Source organism: Geotrypetes seraphini, chromosome 1, assembly GCF_902459505.1.
Source record: "Geotrypetes seraphini chromosome 1, aGeoSer1.1, whole genome shotgun sequence".
In the NCBI taxonomy this organism is placed as follows: domain Eukaryota; kingdom Metazoa; phylum Chordata; class Amphibia; order Gymnophiona; family Dermophiidae; genus Geotrypetes; species Geotrypetes seraphini.
This window is the reverse complement of record NC_047084.1, coordinates 297,704,722-297,727,367: the sequence shown is the minus strand read 5'-3', so window position 1 is coordinate 297,727,367 and position 22,646 is coordinate 297,704,722. Positions and strand designations below refer to the sequence as shown.

General features: G+C 44.0%; 1 protein-coding gene across 8 annotated transcripts in view; it reads left to right on the top strand.

Moving 5' to 3' along the window:
- Positions 1 to 22,646, top strand: part of EBF4 (EBF family member 4) — a 494,482-nt gene that overhangs the window by 449,649 nt on the left and 22,187 nt on the right. For 7 of the 8 annotated variants that reach the window (XM_033954142.1, XM_033954133.1, XM_033954116.1 and 4 more), the window contains one exon: positions 1,504 to 1,707. The exons of the other annotated variant lie outside the window; for it this stretch is intronic. In XM_033954142.1, coding sequence (XP_033810033.1) covers positions 1,504 to 1,707 — 204 coding nt within the window. The remainder of the gene's footprint in view (positions 1 to 1,503; positions 1,708 to 22,646) is intronic. 8 annotated transcript variants of the gene reach the window in all.

The window sequence follows — 22,646 nt, the reverse complement described above, 5'->3', positions numbered from 1 at the left end:
TTAACAGTGTTATTCCGTGTTAATGGTTAGAATATGACCTCCTCTGTGTACAATAAATTGCAGAGTTTTTAAAGTGCTTAAGTGTACCCACACTGAGAAAAGTCAGGGCTGGAGGCGGGTTCGTATTTACACCCATGCAGTTGAGTTTTCAAAACTATGTACATATTTTCCCTTGGGAAAACTATTCCCACACATGAGCAGGTAGAAGAACCAGTAAGCCACTGGCTGTTCTGATATGGATAGTAGGGGGGAGAGGTGGGTAGATTTCATATTGTTTGATTTGATGAGTATTTATTTGTTCTTTGTGATACTTGTTTGTTTTTGTTGAAAACTTTAATAAAACTGTATTGATTTAAAAAAATATATGTTTGGTTGCTCTTCGTGGGGAACTTTTCAAAGTGAAAGTATGCATGTAATGCCACGTTGAGAACCAGTTATGAAGCTATGCTGGTGTTTTCAGAACTCAGACTTAACATAGTTTGGCTCAAAGTACATGGCAAGTTAGATGGAAAAATCTTTGATTTGAGCCTCAGTTAAGAAGTTTGGTGCATCAAATCTTGACCAGTGCGTCAAACTATATAACATTATATGCTTGCTGGACAGTTGAAAATAGAGCCCATTGTATTAAGTTTAGTTTAACTTCTGTAGCATGGCTAGCTCCATTGTTGGCTTCTATTACTCCCCCAAAATTCGTGGGGGTTCTGTTCAAGGACCTCCCACGAATTTTGAAAAACTGCAAATGCGGTTTTTAGGCAGGGGAAGCAGGAGAGGGCAGCTAGAGTGCCGGCGGGTGAAGGAAATCACTCGCGGTCTGCTCCGACCGCCTCTTCCTGTAGTAAAGTCGGGCTACACCAATCAGGAGCTGCTTTGACACGCAACTCCTGAATAGTGTAGCCCAACTTTACTACAGGAAGAGGCGGTCGGAGCAGACCGCGAATGACCGGGTCCGCGATTCGCGAACCACGAATTCGCGGGTAAACACTGTATTTAGTTTGTTATATAGCATTGATAGGATGAGTTTGTCTTAAAGTTTATTAGTTGCTATAATTCAGTTTTTGTTTTTGTGGAATGATTTTGATTGGCTAACAAAGTGGGTTGATTCTGGCTAATTCATCAGCAAGCTCTGATCTAATAGTTCTGTATGCTAGATGACTTCAGCGTACATATATATATATTAAGAATTTTCCCATAGACACAAAAGAGGGAACATCCATGCGTCTGTTAACCGATTGCCATTGTTAGATAAAGGAGCATAAATTGGAAAATAATATTTTTCTAGACCTCTAGTAAATGTCAAGAAACATATATTTCCCCTCCCCTCCCCATTCTAATTTATTTAATAACAGCGCTTGCTGAAATATTTTCATAATAAACCAGGCCCAGGCGACCTAAGCAGTCATTTCCTCCAACATTTTTAATGACTTGCACAAGCTTATTATTTCTCATGGAAGGCATTTTCTTCTTGCCTATACCTACAGTTTCCTTTTTTTCTCCCCCATTAAGTTATGCCCTCCAGTCCTCCACTCGGGGCTTCCTCCATCACCCTCCCATCCAGTGGCAACTCATCCACCCCTGCAGGCGTCTTCTCCTTCTCTCCAGTAAATATGATCTCCGCTGTCAAACAGAAGAGCGCCTTTGCCCCCGTTGTGAGGCCGCAGACCTCCCCACCCCCTACCTGTACCAGCACCAACGGCAACAGTCTGCAAGGTGAGTCTGGTTGTCTTGATCTTGGCTGTCTACCACTGGTCTCATACTCCAAGGCAAGCAAAACCCCTCAAGTGAAGAAATAAGAAAACCACTGAATTTGTGCATGGTATTTATTTTACAGCAATGCATGGAAGTGACCAGGAAGCTACATCCTCACTGGAATATTGTTAGCCGGTCTTAACACAAATCGCTAAATCTGAAACTATGTCTGAGCCAGCTCTGAGATTTTAACTGCCATCTGCATGCATCCTGAGAGTTGTAATCCAAGTCTACCTGTTTTAAAAGTAGGCCGTAAGTGCTAGAACATGTTCAAGTGAAGCTGAAAAACCAAGATAGGCCTAAATCGCACAGTTCCATGAATGAAGTTAAAGAGAAGTTAGCAATTATACTGTAAGTCAAGGCTCCCTGAAACTGCCTGACGACCCCTTCCCCTGTTGGGTTTTTAGGATCAGTGCACTTAGGATGTTTTTGTTTATGCTGGGTATCCAGTACATGCAAATTTATCTCATGCGTATTCTTTGAAGGTATCTTGAAAACCTGATTGACAGTAAGATCATTATGGCAGTCTTGGGAAATCATGTCGTAGGTCTCACGTCTTGATATTTGCTTTTTATTTGCAGTACAGTCTCTCTACACATCTCATTATCTCTGGGCTCTTACTAGGCAGCCACTGTACACATGCTTTCACAATTTTAGTACAGAGACACCATAACATTAAACAGCAGAGAGGAAGAGAGTGTTGTACAGTGGTTAGAACTACAGCCTCAGTTCCCTGAGGTTGTGGGTTCAAACCCTGCACCGCTCTTTGTGACCCTGGACAAGTCACTTAATCCTCCACTGTCCCAGATATATTAGCTAGATTGTGAGCCCACCAGGACAGATAGGGAAAATGCTGTTTGTAAACCACTTTGAATGTGGTTGTGTAACAAGAAAAAAGGCGGTATACAAGTCCCCATCCTTTATCATATGGTTGCTATTTTTCTGGCCACACAGTATCATCATAAGACCAACTTGTCCAGGAGTATGAGCCTGAAATCAGACCAAGGGCTCCTTTTACTAAGCTGCGCTAGCGGTTTTAACGCACGCTACATTGCCGCGTGCGCTACACACTAATGCCTCCATAAAGCTGGCGTTAGTTGTTTTGTGTAGCGTGGGGCTTAGCGCGCGCTAATATATAGCGTGCGCTAAAAACGCTAGTGCAGCTTATTAAAAGGAGCCCCAAGTTTCCTTCCTAGCATCAGCGTGTAAAATCCAAGCATATTTTTACAAAAGATGTTGCTTCCTTTTATGCCTCTTTGAGGTAGATTTTCTTTAAAAAAACAAAAAAATCTTTATTCATTTTCAAACTTACAATAAGTGTGTCAATAAGTTAAAACAGATTAACAATAAATATATCACTTAATAATCATCAATGGTATGATATGCTATTATCTCCCACCCTTCCCACCCTTTCCTATCATATAATCAAATACCTTGTACAATATGTAATAATAAAATTACCCCCTCCCCCCCTCATAATTGAACTCATAATTGAATTTAAGGGAAAAAATGTCATCTAATCAGTATAATATTTTGTTAATAGCTCCCACACATCTTGAAATTTCCTGAAACATCCTCGCTGTATTGCAATAATGGGCACTTCTATAATGGAAGTAAAAAGGTGTAGCTTTATCACTCTCCCAGATGCTACTTTAATTTAGAGCAAAGACCCTGCATATTTTTGAAAATGCTTGTTCTTTAATAGCATCCAGGATTCTGCAAGGTTTTTTTAATTATTATTATTGTTTCCATCCTTCCTTGTATATTTTGCGAATATTGCAGTATCTGAGATTTGTAGCCTATAAATAACAGAAGAGATCAATTAAATATGTCCTATTGAACATGGGAAAAAAAACAAACCCAAAGAAAGGACTGCAGAATAGAACGTACAAGGTGCAGGAATCTTTATTAAAAGTCTTTATAAAATAGTAATCCATAAAAAACGGCTTTCATATACATGGAGTGCAGACCCAACACGGTCCGTGTTTCGGAGAAACACTCCTTCCTCAGAGGTCCGGGGTATCGGATGTATCACATATAGAGAGTCATGTGGAACATCACATTGTAGTATAAAATAATCTAAATTTGTGAATCGAAGGCATGAAGTACTCCTTCCGGGCTAGCATTGAAAGTGGATACATCTGGTCAATTTATTACGAGGATGGTGATAGGAAGCACCGGTTCTCGAGTGCCTCAAAGAGACGTGGATTATAAGATAGCCAAACTAGGCAAATAAAATTGGTTCTGGAATCAGATATATGCAAATATGTTGCATAACTATTCATTGTTGAATTCCTGAAAGCCTGACCCGTTTGTTAAACTCAGGGCTCCTTTTACGAAGGTGCGCTAGCGGTTTTAGCGCACGCACCGGATTAGCGCGTGCTATAGCGCGCACTAGCCGAAAATCTACTATCTGCTCAAAAGGAGGCGGTAGCAGCTAGCACGCATGGCAATGTAGCATGCGCTATTCTGCGTGTTAAGGCCCTAACGCGCCTTCGTAAAAGGAGCCCTCAAAGTCCTGACTCTGCCATCTTTACATTAATTTTAAATGACACACTGCTAAAGATTTCCAACTTCTTGAAAGTACTTGGATTTGGTCTATGTCCAGGAGTATTGTTTAATACCTAAGATCCTCCTAGGGATCTATTTGTTTAAAATAAAATGAAAAACATAATGGGCTGTTTTATTTTGGCTCTTTTTCTAATAGTCTAATCACATGTAAACTCCAATATCCAATCCTTTGGTGCTTGAAAGATAGAATGGGAAGTGGGTTGCTTGAGGTCACTCCCTGCACTGGGCTATGATCATACTATTTATTAGTCCACGAAAATCATTTTATAATGCAAAGTATTATTTTTTCAAATTTTTAAATGTGTAGGGAGAACCCTTGGTATGAAGTTATAAGCTCAAAAGAGCAACTCCAAAAGAATTGCTCAATCACGCTACCAAAGGCAGGGCATAATAGACCTGCCACATACCATCATCGGGTTACTCCTATTGTGTGCAATAAAGACATCTGCAAAGTTGGCATTCCGTAGGTGTGACAGAGGCATGGGCAACGCTAGGGGATGTACGTTCTGCCGCCATAACGGATAGCAAAATGATTTTTTTTGAGTGTCCCAAAACATGCCCTTAGACCTGTTTAAAAGTGAATAAGGTAGAAACAAATTGTCTTTTGACCTACTAGCGATTTGGTTGGGTTGGAGATTGGAGAGCAAGAAGCGAGCATTTGTCTGAACTACTGGAGAGTTATCTATCTATCTGTATCCTTGTCTGAACTCTCACATAACCAGCCCTGCTCTTCTGCCTGCTACCTCTCTCACCCTACACCCATACCTTCCAGTCCCAGCCACCCCATCCCCCACCTCTCCTATCTGCTTCTTGATTCTTACCCACGGATCTACTCCTTCTCCACTCCCAATCAGTCACCATGCTCAGTGTCGTACTGTCTCTGTGTGTCAGGAGCTGGAGAGTGAGTGTTGAATGTGTCACCTGCGCGTGTCTGGAACGTGTTTGGGGGTGGATTACTGAGTGAGTAAGTACTGCTGTTGCTGTGTGTGTCTAAGGACTGTTTGTTGGGGTTGGGAGAGTGATTGCCTGGATGTTATCTGTCTGGAGAAAAGAACACTACATGTTATAGGTGTAGGCACACACGTGGTGTTGGTGGGGATTGTAGGCACACATACGTGTAGTAGTGGGTGATGAATGCATTCAATGCACTGGTGGCACTGGAAGCTATGCTGCAGGTAGAAGAGAGTGGTCAGGGAGAGCCCCACCCCTGGAGATACCCGCAGATAAGTGTGTTCATGTCCCGGTCCTGTTTCCTGGACCTCACAAACCAAAAATGCATAGATAAATACCACTTTGACAGGGCTGTTGTGTTTTAGTTTACTATTTATTATGTATTTCTTTTCTGATTTTAATTTTGTAAACCACTCTGACGCTAAGTCGAATAGCGGTCTATAAGAACTCAGTAAATAACATTTCTGTGAGTGGCTCAAATCCTTCCTCTACCTGCAGGAGCTGTCCCATCCCCATCCACCTCAAGGTCACCTTTCCCTCGCATTTCTGGGCATTGGGAGCATCCAGTCAATCTTTGCAACCAACACAAGCCACACCCAACTCACTATCTCCAGCTGCCTCATTCAGTTCTTCCAAACCTTTCTCATCCACACCTTGGACTACGTCACCTTCCCCAGCACAACCCCCAGGCCCTCCAGGATACCATGGCACAGTTCTGCCCCATAACCCACTTCCCCTTGGACTTAGGCATTATCAACTGCCCAAGCGTCACACTCAGATCCTCCCAGGTGGACAAGGCCACCTACCACAACAAGAAAGCATTCCACTCTATGAATATACAGGTTGTGTGTGATGCCTAAGGGGAGATAGTGCCCGATACGTAAGCTTCACTCATGATGCCTACATATTCCAGCACTCAGGAATTTGCAGGAAACTAAACTAAGGGGACATCACCAGCAGTGGACTTTTAGGTAAGCACTACAGGGATACACCAATCCCCTAACACAATCCCCCCTGCTAGGTGGACCCAATTCCCCCCCCCCAAGGTAACCACAGCTGACAATACCTCCCTGTTTCTCATTCTTGTCCCCCCATGTGACAGAGGTCATCCCCAGCGAACATGACTCATGAACCCCATTGTGCACCCCTAAAATGAGGCAGAGTAGGAGTACACTCGCAGAAATAGGAGCACCAGAGCCATCATCAAGTATACCTTTGGTCAGCTGAAGAACCAGTTTTGATGTCTGGACCATTCTGGGACAGGGGGTGGGAACCTCCTCAAAAGACCTGAGAAGGTGGTCCAAATTCTTCATGGCATGCTGTATGCTGCATAACATGACCCTGCCAGATCCGCCCCCTCCTCTCCAGCAACAAGCAACATCAGCAGCAGCTATCAGACCCTAAGGATGAAGAGTCCTCACCACTACCCTTTGCCCACAGAGCTTACCAGGATATGTTTCCGCAGAGGTGTGTGCCAGTCAACACGTACTACAGACCAGCTTTATGAAAGGTGAGAGAACAGTTTTATTTGTGCATTACTCCTCTCACAACCCCTCTCCCCCCACCATCACCACACCCTCATCGTGACACCTCCAGAACACCCACCCAGCCTCCTTCCCTCCTCCTAACATGCCCTCCTCCTTCCCCTGGCCCCCAGGAATACATCCTCCCTCTCCAACACATGCACACCCACATCTGGGGCTCCCCTGCCTACTCTCCCCTCACACTTGCCTTGGCCCCTCCCTCTCTCACACCCCCCTCCCCTCCATGTTGCATCAGTTTCTAAGGAGGCTGCCTCTCCAGGCTCAGAGTTACTGTCTGAGTCCCCTTCATCTCCTCTGCTGCTGTCAGTGCTCTTGGGGGTGCCAGATACTGCTACAGATTGGGCTGTCTTACTGAAATCAGGGCATCTGATGGCCACTGCTGATGGCTGGCATGGCACCAGCCCCAGGATAGGCCCTAGCCCTACCCAGCCCTTTTGGGCTGAGGGATGGCCTTTTGCAGCTGCTGCAGTGCTGGAGGTGGAGGGTGCAGGTGTTTCTAAGTGTTATATGTATTTAGAGTTGCCAGATTTTAGTTAAATAAAATTGAGACCCATAGCCACACCCCAGGCCCACCCAATTTTGCCCCGTTTCACCCACATCAAGCCCCAGTCCTGCCCCCTCAACCTGTTCTTGTCGGTTGGGAAGGCATCCGCGCTTGCACGGATGCAACATAATGACATCACGCGTGCTGCATCCGCGCATACACAGATGCCCTCCCGACGAGGTCCCAAAGAAGAAGCTTTTCAAAACCCGGACAAAGTGCTAGGTTTTGAAAAGCCATCCGGATGCCCAGACATGCCCTCTAAAAAGAGGACATGTCTAGTAATATACCTCCCATCAATGAAGTTATCTCAGCAGTTCACAATCAATTCAGGTATGCTTATGAATTTTCCCTATCTGTCCCGGCAGACTCACAATCTAGCTATGGCACCTGGGACAATAGAGGGTTAAGTAACTTGCCCAGGATCACAAGGAGCAAAACTGGGCTTGAAGCCACAACCTCAGCGTGCTGAGGCAGCAGCTCTAACCACTAGGCCATGCCTCCACTCCTGTGTGGGTTTTCACTCAGTAGGGAAACAGGTGGCCTCCACAGCTGCAGTGAGGTCCTGCATATGTGTGTGTAGTCCCAGCAGCTGGTGCCGGATGTGTTCATGACTAATTCAACCCCTCCCTTATCTGCTGGGTGGTCTAGAGGAGCTGCCACTACAGCTTGTTCTGCTGTCTCTATGTATCCACCCCCTGGTGCAGGAGCTGCAGCTTCTACTGCCAGGTTCAGGTTAATTCTCAAGAGCTTCTGGGCCGGGTGGATAAGCTGCGCTTGTGTTGCTGGGTCCCCTGCAGCCAGGCTGACCTCCCCACTGCCCTTATTCAGATCCCCACCTTGATCTGAAAACTGGGGGGGGGGGGGAAGGTGCTGCTGCTCTGACATGTTGCTCTCCCCTTTGTCACCTGCTGCCTCTTCCTCCTTTGTTGGGGTTCCAGAGAGCTCCTAGTTGCCCTCTATGCATGGCTCGCCTCCAGCTGCTGGGCGGTTGTCTGTCCCCACATCCTCTTATCAGAGGTTGGGTCTGTGGACTGCCCACCCTACAGGCCACTGGTTCCTAGCTCCTGCTCCAAGTTGACATCAGCTGCATAGGAAAAGTGGAGAAGATGTTGTTATTGGCCAACTCTCCATCCTGTCACCACTCACCAGCATTCCTGTCCTTGCCCCTCCAGATGCCCTTCCAGTTCTCAGCTGAAAAGCAGTGCCAGTGTTATGCAACCAAGGCTGTCTGCTCCTATATGCATGCCAGGACCAAATGTAAAGGTGAACTCTGAACCTCAGATGTCAAGGTGCCTGACAGCAACATAAGGTAAGGATAGAAAGGAGGAACATTGTAGGGCTGCTGGGAACACAGAGGTGTGGGGTGAAATTGTGCACATTGTTTGGGGAGAGGGGCAGGGGGAGAGGTTTTGGCCACTGACAGGTACAAGGGCACAGCAGGTTTGGCCACTGACAGTTACAAGAGCATTGGGCCACTCAGCTACCACAGACTCCCACTCCCTGTTGCACCCATGAGCCATGTGCTTTGCTATGTTGCGACTCATGAAAAACCTTGACCTCCTCCTCTACTCACCTATGGACCCTGTCCCTCACATGGGTGTCCTGGGAGAGTGTGCCCAGCAAAGGGGACACAGACAGCATGGATTCCATCCCCCAAACATACTTGACTCCTGTGCTGCAGATGAGATGTTTTGGGTGCCAGTCATGGATGCTTGCCTGGGGGTGGAGGCTGTGGACCTTCTGCTCCACTGGAATGAGGTATGAAATATCAGCGCCCGGAGACCTGTTCCCAGCCTTGTGATGGACCCCCCTCTTCAACTTCTTCCATCTGCGCTTGCGGTCCTCTTTGTCCCTGTTGTTATGTTGGACTGCATTCTGGTGCCCACAAATGGCACCACACTCTTTTCCCTCTGTGTAAGCACAAAGCTTTTGGTTCTTGAGGGAAAACAGGGGTGTGTGGTGGCCAGTATTTCCTGCACCAGCATCTCAATCTCTGGGTCAGAGAAGTTGATATTTTGGCTGAGAGCCTGGGCCTGCTTTTTTGGGGGCCATCTCCAATGAACTTTGAAAGGTTTGAAAATCTAATTTAATCTTCAATTTCTGAAAAGTTCTCCAGGACCGAGTTCAAGATGATTTACAAGTTAAGAACCTCACATTATATTCAGGATTTACAGCTCTGAATTACAAAGTAAGAGGTGATAGAGGTATAGAATAATACATTCAACATAAGAAATATAATTCAGTTAATTAGAAGTACAATACAGTTGAGTTTCATGTAGATCAGTATTTCTCAACTCGGTCCTGGAGAACCCCCTTGCCAGTCAGGTTTTCAGGATATCCACAATGAATATACATAAACTTGATTTGCATACACTGCCTCCATTATATGCAAATTTCTTTCATGCATATTCATTGTGGATATTCCGAAAACCTGCCTGGCAAGGGGGTTCTCCAGGACCGAGTTGAGAAACACTGATGTGGATAAGGGGGCGATTGTGGTTATTTTGCATTGGAAAGGTAGTGCTTGTGGTATCTAGAGAAATAGAGAACGATGTTGGTTGTTGCGCATGGGCATGAAGCCTTAAGTATTTATGGATTTGATAAAATATGTAGGCACATGTGTAGAGTGCATGCATATACTTACATTAACTTTTAATATATGTTCATTAGAGTACTATTAGATTGGATCAAGAGTTTATGTTATTTAAAAAAAAACACCATATAGGAGTCTCCATTACCTTTATAAGCTAAGCTTTAAATAGGTGACTTCTCAGACTTCTGATATAAAGGTCCTGTTATAAAATCACTCCCTCTGTGTCTTGCTGAAGCTGTGCACTGGGCTCTGTGAGGGTAATTCTATAGCAGGGTGCTGGCTATACCATAGGTGCTGGCTATAATGCCTATTTTAAGTCCAATCTATAAAGTAAAGTAGGCACTGACCTTTCTTTACAGAATACCCACAAAAGTGCTAGAGAACATGACCCTGGGCAAGTCACTTAATCCTCCATAGCCCAAGGTACGTTAGATAGATTGTGAGCCCACCGGGACAGAGAGGGAAAATGCTTGAGTACCTGATTGTAAAAAACCGCTTAGATAACCTTGATAGGCGGTATATAAAATCCTAATAAAACTTGAAAACTTGAATACATTTAGGTGTGGATATACAAAGGAGCAGAGAAGACCAGACCTTCAAACGGAAGCTTTTAATGTCACCAATAGGAAATAGAGCACATAAAATGGACAGCGACAAAGCCTGCATCAGGAGTCCTCAGGTTGTCCACTCAAAAACAAGGAACATGAGTATAGAATATCAGGAGCAACTCTGGGTAAAAGCGAACAAGAAAAGGACCTGGGCGTGCTGATAGATAGGACCCTGAAACTGTCGGCACAATGTGCGGCGGCGGCGGCAAGGAAAGCAAATAGAATGTTAGGCATGATAAAGAAGGGAATCACGAGTAGATCGGAGAGGGTTATAATGCCGCTTTATAGAGCAATGGTCCAACCACACTTGGAATACTGTGTCCAACATTGGTCTCTCAACCTAAAGAAGGATCTAAAACTGCTGAAGAGAGTGCAGAGACGAGCAACGAAGCTAGTAAAAGGTATGGAGAAACTGGAATACGAGGAACGACTTAAGAGACTGGGATTGTTTTCCCTTGAGAAAAGGAAACTGTGAGGGGATATGATCGAGACCTTGAAAATACTGAAAGGAACTGACAAAATAGAGCAGGGAAAAAAAATTATTTACAGTGTCCAATTTGACATGAACAAGAGGACATGGAATGAAGCTAAAGGGGGACAAGTCCAGGAGAAATATCAGGAAGTTCTGCTTCACACAAAGAGTGGTTGACACCTGGAATGCTCTCCCAGAGGAGGTTATAGCAGAATCGACCGTCCTAGGATTTAAAAACAAACTGGATGCACATCTCCTTGCAAGAGGCATAGAGGAATATGGATGACTAAAAATTACGCCAGGTGTACACCTGGCTGGGCCTCCATGTGTGCGGATCTCCGGACTTGATAGATCGAAGGTCCAATCCGGAGATGGCGCTTCTTATGTTCTTAATAAAAATAAGCTAATGTAACAATCTAATTCAAAGAAAACTCACATCCAAAAGAAACTCTGTGGAGTGATGATGTTCCTTATATGGACTTTATTTGGAAATGTCAAAGTTCCAAAGGTACAATAAAATCATCCACATAAAATAAAATCATCCACATAAAAGTAAAGTAATCCACACGTAAACCTTAAAGGACCTAGTCCGCTAGGGACACAGGACCCAACACGGTCCGCGTTTCGACAAAAAGTCTTCTTCAGGGGTCCCTGAGGGTCCTATAATGGTGAATACATGGAAAAGCTAATATGTGGTGAGCCGCAAGTGAGACGCTTTGGAACTCACATCCAAAAACATGTGACCAGTCACTCACATGTACTTTATAGTATTCTATAATTTACCCGTATACATATCTGCTGTACCCACACTCTGCCTACTGGCATGCCTATTGGCAAAGTATACACTATCATGTACATATGTATAAATGACTAGAATGCCATCAATTCCATGCCTTCTTGCTGCCCAGGTAGCTCCTTATACAATCACCCAGCTCTGATTCTTCACACTGATACAGTTCAATGTTAATTTTAAACATGATGTTTGTATGTGCCTGTATCTTATGCACAGAAATCACCTTTTGTAAAATAGTACAGCATGTAACCACCTAACTGCATATATATATATATATATATATATATAGTAAATTTATGAAGTGGTAGTGCAAGCTTAATGCCGAGTGGTATTCTGTAAATAATGCACTTAGCACATAAACGTAAGAGAGGGGGAGCCTGGGCAGGACCAACATTTACATAAAATTGCTGAAGTTAGGCATGCCCACTTACACTTGCTATTGAAACAGTGTAAGTGGGCACACCTAAATGCAGGCATATTTGATGCCCACTTAGGCTAGTGTTCTATAACAGAAATCTTGTTGCCCAGATTCTGGGCTCCTTTTACTAAGCTGTGTTAGGGCATTAACTCGTGGATAGCGTGCACTAAAATGCCCCATGCGCTAGACGCTAACGCCAGCATTGAGCTGGCATTAGTTCTAGCCGTGTAGCGTGGGTTTAGCACGCGTTACAATGCTGTGTGCACTAAAAATATATACTGTGATTTAAGGCATTCACAATGTGAGAGGTTCAGGGATGTCCTTACTGATTGTACTCATCTGGGTTGTGACTTAAAAGTCTCTTCGATGTAGGGTTCAGTTTTGGTGAACCTACATTAAGAAATGAGAACCCTCACCAACACTGCATATTATATTATCACTTATCGTCATAATATATTTATTATGTAGTAATTGATGGTCAATTTATTCATTCCATTCTAATGGTTCTGAGAGCTTTCAATATTAATGGCCTGGGGCAGGGGCAGGTGTACTGGTTTTTTTTTTGGCTTGACAAATATGGCAACCCTAGGAAGACTGGAAGAGAATTCTTAAAAGAAGAAACTTGAGGGCAGAGAGAAATCCAAGATGAAATAGAGGCTAATTTTCAGACTACAGACACAAAAAATAAAATAATATGTCAGCTGTGCTGGATCAAGGGTAGGCAAAGACTGTGTTTTGCCCTTCTCCTCCAACCCTGTGGTCACCAGAATTTATATGTTATTTTACTAGAAGGACATGGGGAGGAGGAAGGAATTGTGCCAGTATTTGATGCCATAGCTTGAAAAATATCTTTAAAACTGTTTCTATTTGGCAGCTCTGAAATGCAGAGTCCTATGATTGAGTTTCAAATTGAAAGGGGAATAGAAAGTAACACCATTTCCTTTTATTTTCACAAAAATAAAAAACTCATTTCCTTGTTACATTTTATGGGAAACAGTGATGTGGGACTAAGTGGGCTCATTATGTTGTATAGTCCCAAAGGAATAGCATGGCAGCAACTAGAAGAGATTACAGGAGAGAACGGTAAATTTGGAAGAGGTAAGAGATTTTTGGAAGAGGTTTGGTTTTTGTCTTGGCCCAGCTGCTGAACCCTGGCTTTCCATTCTCATTGTCAGCACAGCTCTGCTACAGACTAGCTTTTGGGGTCTATGATCTTTGTGGCTGTGCAAGGCACCATACTGCCCCATATCCTTCCACAATATGCGGTGGTGGCTAAAAAAGCAAACAATATGCTAGGAATGATTAGAAACGGGATGGCAAACAAGACTGAAAATGTTATAATGCTTCTGTATCCCTCCATGGTGCAACCTCACCTTGAGTATTGTGTTCAATTCTGGTCACCTTATCTCAAAAAAGATATAGCAGAACTAAGTTCAAAGAACAGTGACCAGGATGATAAAGGGGATGGAGCTCCTTTCATATTAGGAAAGACTAAAAAGGTTAGGGATCTTCAGCTTGGAAAAGAGATGGCTGAGGGAAGATATGATTGAAAAATCTTGAGTGGTATAGAATGGGTACAAGTGGATCGATGTTTTACTCCATAAAAAATTACAAAGACTAGGGGACACTCATAAGAACATAAGAACTGCCATCTCTGGATCAGACCTTAGGTCCATTAAGTCCAGTGATCCGCTCACGCGGAAGCCCAGCCAGGTGTAACCTGGCGAAGAAAATAAATAAATAAATTAGTCACCCGTATCCTTCTATGCTTCTTTCGAGGAGATGTGCATCTAACTTGCCCTTAAAACCAAGAACGATGGGTCCCGCAGCAACCTCCACTGAGAGAATGCTCCAGGTGTCCACCACTCGCTGCGTGAAGCAGAACTTCCTGGCATTTGTCCTGGGCTTGTTCCCCTCAGCTTCAGTCTATGACCTCTTGTCCTGGTCACATTTTACATCGTAAATAACTTTTTATCGTGCTCTATCTTGTCGATTCCTTTTATTATCTTAAAAGTCTCAATCAGATCCCCTCGCAGTCTCTTCTTCTCAAGGAAGAATAGTCCCAGTTTTTTAAGTCGTTCTTTGTAGTTCAAGTTTTCCATACCTTTAACTAGCTTCGTTGATCACCTCTGCACCCTCTCCAGAAGTTTTATATCCTTCTTTAGGTAGGGAGAGCAGTGTTGGACACAGTATTCCAAGTGTGGTCTGACCATTGCTCCATAAAGCGGCATTATGACCCTCTCCGATCTGCTAGTGATTCCCTTCTTTATCATGCCCAACATTCTATTTGCTTTCTTTGCCACTGCCAAGCATTGTGCCGACAGTTTCAGGGTCCTATCTATCAGTACCCCCAGGTCATTTTCTTGTTCGCTGTTACCCAGAGTTGCACCTGACATTCTATACTCATGCTTCTTGTTCTTTCTGCCCAAATGCATTACCTTGCATTTTTCCACATTAAATTTCATCTGCCATTTCTCTGCCCATTTCTCTAACTGGCTCAAATCTCTCTTTAGTTCCTCGCTATCCTTTTGTGATCTGATTGCCCGACATAACTTCGTGTCGTCTGCAAACTTGATGACCTCACTGGACGTTCCTTCTTCTAGGTCGTTGATGAAAATATTAAATAAAGATGGGCCCAAGAACCGAGCCCTGGGGCACACCGCTAGTCACTTTCTTCCAGTCTGAGAGCTTCCCATTTAAGCCCACCCTCTGCATTCTGTTTTCCAGCCATTTGCCTATCCACCTTAGTATGTCTCCCTCTATTCCGTGGCTTTGTAATTTCCTGAGAAGTCTTTCATGTGGAACTTTGTCGAACGCTTTCTGGAAGTCCAAGTATATTATGTCTACTGGTTCCCCGTTATCAATTTGTTTGTTTACTCTTTCAAAGAATTGTAGTAAATTTGTCAAGCATGACTTCCCTTTCTTGAAGCCGTGTTGACTGGCTCTCATCAGGTCGTGTGTACCCAAGTGCCGGACTATGCTATCTTTAATCAGTGCTTCAACCATCTTTCCAGGGACAGACATAAGACTCACTGGTCTGTAGTTGCCCGATTCTCCTCTTGATCCTTTTTTGAAAAATGGGGTGACATTTGCTATCTTCCAGTCATCCGTTATCTGCCCAGTTCTAATTGACAGGTTAGCAAGGTTTTGCAGTAGTTCTCTGATTTCTACCTTCAGTTCCTTTAATACTCTTGGGTGAATTCCATCCGGTCTAGGGGATTTGTCACTTTTAAGTTTGTCGATCTGGTAGTATATCTGGTCCAAATCCACTTCTACTATGGTGAGGCTGTCCTCTATTTCTCCCTTGAACACTCTCACTGCTTCAGATATTGATGTAATGTCTTCCTTTGTAAAGACAGACGCAAAGAAGGAGTTCAATCTGTCTGCAATTTGTCTTCTTCCCTGGTCCTCCAGCGGACCCACTGCCTCTATTGCACGTTTTTTTCCTTTAATGTATCTAAAAAAGAGCTTGAAGTTTTTGGTGTCTTGTGCTATTTTTTCCTCATAGACCTTTTTGGCATCCCTCACCACCTTGTGACATTTCTTCTGATCGTCTTTGTGGCTGTTCCAAGCTTCGGTTGTTCTTTCACATTTCCATTTTTTTAAAGGAGTTCTTCTTATCTCTTACGGCATCCTTCACCTCATTAGTAAGCCATGCTGGTTCCCCTTTGCTTTTGTTTTTCCGTCCTTTGGATATCTGCGGAATGTAGAGATTTTGTGCTTCTGTGATAGTATTTTTCAGTAGGGACCATGCCTGATCTACTGTTTTAATTGTGTGTATCCTTTTCTTGAGCCGTTTTTTTACCAGGGCTCTCATGCTATCATATCTTCCTTTTTTAAAGTTGAGGGTCGTGGTTAAGGTTTTGATACGTTTCCCCTTCCCGATGTCAAGTTTGTTTTTTTTTAGTTCAATCATCTTTATTAGCATTTAAAAAATATACATACATCCATAGGCATGAATGACATTGATCATGTTGTGATCGCTCGTCCCTAGCGGGACTGCGACTTCTACATCTTTAGTCTGACCAGTAATGCCATGTAGGACCAAGTCCAAGGTGGCATTTCCTCTCGTCAGTTCTCCCACCAATTGTTCCAGGAAGCAATCTCCTACCATTTCTAGGAACTTTGTTTCTTTGCTGCAGTTTGAGGTTCCCAGGTCCCAGTCTATCCCCGGAAAATTGAAGTCTCCCATGATCATTACACTGCTTGTCTTACATCCTTGTTTGATTTCCTCCATCATTTCGGAGTTTGTCTCCTCCGTCTGTCCTGGGGGTCGATAATAAAGGCCAATTTTTGTGTCAGTACCGTTGTGTCTAGGAATCTTAATCCAGAGGGACTCCAGCTTCTCTTTCCCCTCTGTCTTCATCTTTCTAACAGATTCTATTCCTTCTTGAACATATAGGGCAATACCTCCTCCTTTCTGCCCTGTTCTGTCCCTTCTGTATGGCTTGTATCCCTGCAGTACTGTATCCCATTCATTTTCATCATTCCACCATGTTTCTGTTATGCCAATGATTTCTAGTTTGTCGCATCTTGCTATTGTCTCTAACTCTCCCATTTTGTTTCTCAAGCTCCTAGCATTTGTGTACATACATTTAAGTTCCCTTTGTGAACCCTTCTTTGGCTTTATAAGCTTTGCAGCCCCTACTGTGTCTTTCGTGATATCTGTCTGTGCTCCTACGTTGTCTCCCTCGTTTGCTTTGTGCTCTTCTCCCCTAATGTCTGAGTAGTTGTCCGTAGTTCCTTCTTCGGGGGATTTCATCGCCCGGGCCATCGACTGGTGGTCGACTGTCGGCTTTCCCCTGACCTTTAGTTTAAAGCCTTTTCGATGGCTCTCTTCATGTTGCCTGCCAATACTCTTGCTCCTTCCTTGGTGAGGTGTAATCCATCTCTTCTGTAGTACCTGTTTGTTCCCCAAAACGCTGTCCAGTTGCACACAAAGTCAAAGCCTTCTTCCTCACACCATCTTCTCATCCAGGCATTGATTGCTCACAGTTCCTCTTGCCTCTTCTCATCCACTCTTGGTACTGGGAGGATCTCAGAGAAGGCCACCTTCACCTCCCTGACTTTCAGTTTTCTTCCGAGTGAGCGGAGCTGGCCCTTCATTTCTTCCCTGTCATACTTCCATCCGCTCACATCATTGGTTCCCACGTGGATAAGCACAGCAGTGTCCTCTCCTCCTGCGTTGTCAATGATTCTGGTGATCCTGTTGGCCACATCTTTCACTCTTGCTCCGGGCAGGCAAGTGACGAGTCTATCCTCTCTTCCTCCTGCGGTGTGGCTGTTCACATGTCGTATAATGGAGTCTCCTATGATTATCCCCATCTTCTTTATTCGGGGGTTCCTTGGGGGTCGTAAGTCCACATCCATGGTGCGAGGCTGATCTTCTCTCTCCTGTGATACAACCCCATGCAGTCTCCCTCTTCCTGTAAGTGAACGGTCGCCCTCTATCTCTGCTTCAGACCCATCAGTAATTGTAGTGGTGTCTCCTCTCGTCTCGTCCATGCCTTCTACATGGGTTGCTAGGGTACAGTTCTCCAGCCCTGGGGCCTCTACATGTTGCTGGTGGGCTTCCTCAATGAATCTCTCTAGCTCCTTGATCTCTTTGTTGGTACTGGACTCCAGTAGTAACTTCTCAGGCTGGCGGATTTCCTCTTCAAAGGTGAGGCGTTCTCTTATATTCATCACTTCTAGCAGAAGGACTCTTCTAGCAGAAGGACTTGCTGTTTCAGGCTATCCAGCAACATGCACCGACTGCAAATGTATGCCCGAGTCCCCGAGGGGAGGTAGTCATACATATTGCAGCTGGTGCAGAAGACTGGAAAGCTCATTTTCTGGCTTCCTTGGGCAATCATTTCCTGCTCTCTTTCTGAGTTGTCTGGGCTATCTGTTGTGAACCTTCTGCTTCTGTCGGCTGGATGTGACCCCTCTTGGAGTGTGGTGTACGAAAGTGGTCTCTGCTGTGCAGCTAGCTGAAAGAAAGAAAAAAAGAAAGAAAGAGAAACAAAAAGTTCTTGAGGCTTCTGTTGGCTGGATGAGACCCCTCTTGGTGTGTGGTGTGCGAAAAGTGCTGTGCAGCAAGATGAAAGAAAGAAAGAAAAAAAAGAAGAAAGAGAAACAAAAAGTATTTGTGGCTTACGTTCTAGGTCACTCTGCTGGGTGGCCTAGTTTCGTGGCTCCTTCTTAAGGCTCCTTCACAAAGGCGCTCTCACTAAGGCGAGCGCCTTTGCCGTTCGCCTTTGCTGCACACCGAACAGCTGCGCACCATTGGCTCCCTTCCTCTTAAGGGGGAGCCTGGGTGCTGATGCTACCTCTGACGCCGTGGGGGTGGGCGGAGCTCCCTCTCGCCGCTACCTCGATTTGCCTGTCTTCAGCTTCCTCCCCTCTGCCTCTCCTTCTCCTGCAAGCGGCCGAGATCCGCCTCACACTCTGGATCCCTTCCTTTTAAGGGGGAACCCGGGCGCCGATGCTACCTCTGACATGGTGGGGGTGGGCGGAACTCCCTCTCGCCACTACCCCGATCTGCCTATCTTGAGCTTCCTCCCCTCTGCCTCTTCTCTCCGACCCCTTCTCCTGCATGTGGCCGAGATCCCTCTCCTGCATGCGGCCGAGATCCCACTCGATGAAGTTCTTTTGAAACCAATAGGAGAAAATATTTTTTTCACTCAGTTAAGCTCTGGAATGCATTGTCAGAGGATGTGGTAAGAGTAGCTGGTTTTAAAAAAGGTTTAGACAATTTCCTGGAGGAAAGGTCCATAGTCTGCCTTTGAGACAGACATGGAGGAAGCCACTGCTTGCCCTGGTTTAGTAGTTTTTGCAATGTACTTGGGACCTGGGTTGGCCACTGTGAAGACAGGATACTGGGCTAGATGGACCATTTGTCTGACCCAATAAGGCTATTCTTATGTTCTTAATGTGGGCCAGGAAAAGGGGGGAGGGGGTACAATGGTAGTAGTCAGAGATTAGAGGAAAAAGAAGAGGTTGTTTGGTAAAAGGAGAGAGTAAGAAGGATGTGCTAGAGTCACCACAAATGTAGGATGGGGCATTGTGCCAAAATTATTACCATCAAATGAGGTGCCAATTTCTATTTTTGCAGAAGGCACTATAGTTAGTGTTAACTCAGGTCCCCACTGAACAAGCATTTACTCTGTAACTGCTAGAGCTTTAGCAGGTGGACTCAAATACAGTGGGTTGATATAAATGCACACCTTTAGGTTTACTGATTTCCTTCTCAGCATGTGATCTTTGGGATTTTCAGTCTGAGAGCAAGAAGCACCACATGCCAATGTGGCCTTAGGGGCTATCGAGCAACTGATTGCTGAGTTTCCAAGGTTTGTGCATTCAGGTGGTGGAGCAGCTCGTAGAGCCTTTCTGGATGTGGAACTGCTATTGTATTTCAGTCTAGGACTCTAGGAAGGGGGAGTAGGAATATGATCTATGCCAGAAAGGGTGGGGATAAAATTTTTGAAATGTACAATGAATCTGCTTAGGAAGTCTGAAGGATGGGTGTGCGTAGCCTGTATGGAATGGGCACTGACCAAGGTAGAGTGAGTGGGAACCCAATGAGGGAAGGAATTAGAAGGGGGCAAGACAGGTCAAGTCATGAGGAAATAGACAAGTATATAATTTTTTTTGGGGGGGAGTGATTAGAGTAGGTATGGAGGGAGTGATATTAAGCATCCTATCCCAAACAAAAGTCAAACTGCATTGAAGTGAGGGAAAAACAGAATAAGAAGGTGAGAAGAGGAAGAAGACATTAAGGGAAGAACTGACAAAGAAGTAGAGATGGTGTAAGAGAAAAAAAAAGTGTATGGTATGCACAGGTTTGTTAGGGAAAAGGGACTACTGAGGACTAGCTAGGAGGAGAAGAATATGGTTTATATAGATGGATCAGGGTTGACTGGATGGCATAGCATGAATGTGGTGTAGATGTTCTGGAAGTAGGATGGTAAACTGTGGCAATGAATTAAGGTTGGGGTGGAAGAGAGACTGGTGGGGCTTGCAGCACTACCCCTAGCATTTTATTTACCCATAAGTCCTCCCTGTGTGGTACCACTTGCTTTGCTTTTCATTTAAAGACGGCCTGGCCTGTTGTGTTCACAACCCATCATGCTTTAATTTCCTTTATATGGACTTGATAATTTGTGGAGAGTCGAGCATCCCGATCATTTTGAAAAGTTGACTCCTAAGCACAGATCCTCATAGATATACATGGTTAATCTTTGATGTACATATCTAGTTGAGAATTGTTTTTATGCTTTATTTCTCCTGTACTGTTGGTCCCATCTCGTTATCAGACCATGCTCATTTGTCAATAGAACATAATATAACTGTGTATAGGTCTATGAATATTTCTTTATTTATTCAATTTTCTATACCGTTCTCCAGGGGAGCTCAGAACAGTTTACATGCATTTATTCAGGTACTCAAGCAGTTTTTCCCTGTCTGTCCTGGCAGGCTCACAATCTATCTAATGTATCTGGGGAAATGGGGGGGATTAAGTGACTTGTCCAGGGTCACAAGGAGCAGCATGGGTTTGAACCCACAACCACAGGGTGCTGAGGCTGTAGCTTTAACCACTGCGCCACACTCTTCAATAGGCTCAACCCAAATTTTATAGATCAAATATGAGGGGTATTTAAAATTCAACAAAACTTCTGACACTGATATCTACACCCTAAATGTTGAGAAATGCAGAATTGCTAACATCACCAGTTATTTAAAATACCTGTACTGCAAAATTTCTTTCTGTTTTCTTCACAAATGTACCTTTGAATTCTGGTGTCAAGCAGTTTTATCAGTGCTATATTGCAAAAAAAAAAAAAGAAAAGAAACAACTAACGATCTTATTTTTTTTTTTCCCATTGAAAATGTTGGGGGATTTTTTTTTAAATTGCGAAATCTCCAGAAATATTTGTTTTGGAGCTGATTTTTTATAAACTCTGCCCCCTCCCCCCACTGTATACCAAAGACACGTTTTGCCTAAACTAATTGGTATAAAGGAGTATTTGGTGTAAAGGAGTATTTAGCCAATTAGCTTTTCATAATAACTAGAATGAATACACATGACACATGGGATAGATTTGCATGCAATGCCTCCATTGTATGCAGATCTATTGCATACACATATTCCATTCATTATGGATATTCAAAAAACCAAATAGTGGCATTTTCAAAACACTAAGACATCCAAAATGGTATAAATTGGCAACCAAGTGCCGATTTTTGAAGCAGACTTTCTGGACATCTTGCTAGGCTTCTTAGCCGCTGTGTGTCCAAAGTTTGAAGGGGCATGTTTGGAGGCGTGTTATGAGTGGGCTTAGTACTTGGATGTCTTGCAGTGAAAAGCAAACATTTCCCAGAACGTTCAGGACGGAACTTAGACTTCCAGAGCTAGATCTGTTTTAAAAGTGTCTAAGTGCCAAAAAGGAACCCAAACTGACCAGATGACACTGCAGGGATTAAGTAATGACTCTATAAGATAATAGATGGAATAAGAAGCACTATGCACAACCTGCGTATATATGCAAATAAATATTGTTAAATATTAAGTTTATTGGCACCAAGCACTTTATGTATTTGAGTTTAAACACTGCATATTGCACTTTTAAAAAATAGAACTGATAAGTCTTAGCCTATTTCATTTTATCATAATTACTGAGTCAGTTTCTGAGATCTTTTTCCTTTCCCAAAAATTAATATTAAGTAATGACACTGTCCCATACACACACACACGAACACAGTCCCTCAGTGGTCATCGACACCCCCCCCTCTCACCCCACAAAGATTTTAATGAAGCAGTGCATACCTTTCTCTAGAACAGCAGCACCTGGTATGGGAAAGCCTAGTAGAGCAGCATACAATTGTCTTAAGTAGCCTGGTGGATGGGCTAGTGAGCCATAGAGAGGAGGACCCAGGCCCATAAGCCACTCTTCCCACTACATTTATGATGAAAAGCGTAAGGTCACCAAAATTCACAAAAACTGCCATGTAGGTGCTACTCGCAACCATAAGGGCTATTGGGGTGGTAGATAGGTGAGTATAGTAGGTTTTGGGGAAGTTTTGGAGGGCTCACCATAAATTATAAGGGGGTTATGGTGAGATGTACATCTGGAATCCATCATGTGACATTTACAGCAGTGCCCTCTAGAGTGTCCCACTTTTCTTTTGGCTTGTCTGTGTGTCCAGTCCATTACAATGCTGAAGCCTGCCACTTCCAAATGATTTGGATTTGGACGTTTTAAACTTAGACTTTTTTGTGGTCGAAAATGGCAAAAAAAAGTTAGGTGTCCTAAGGTTGGATGTCCTGACGGCCAAGACATCCATACTGGTCATTAAAAAAAGACATTTGGATATCTAGTGGTTTTGAAATGGATGTCTCCCCGCCCTGATTGTTGGATGTCTTA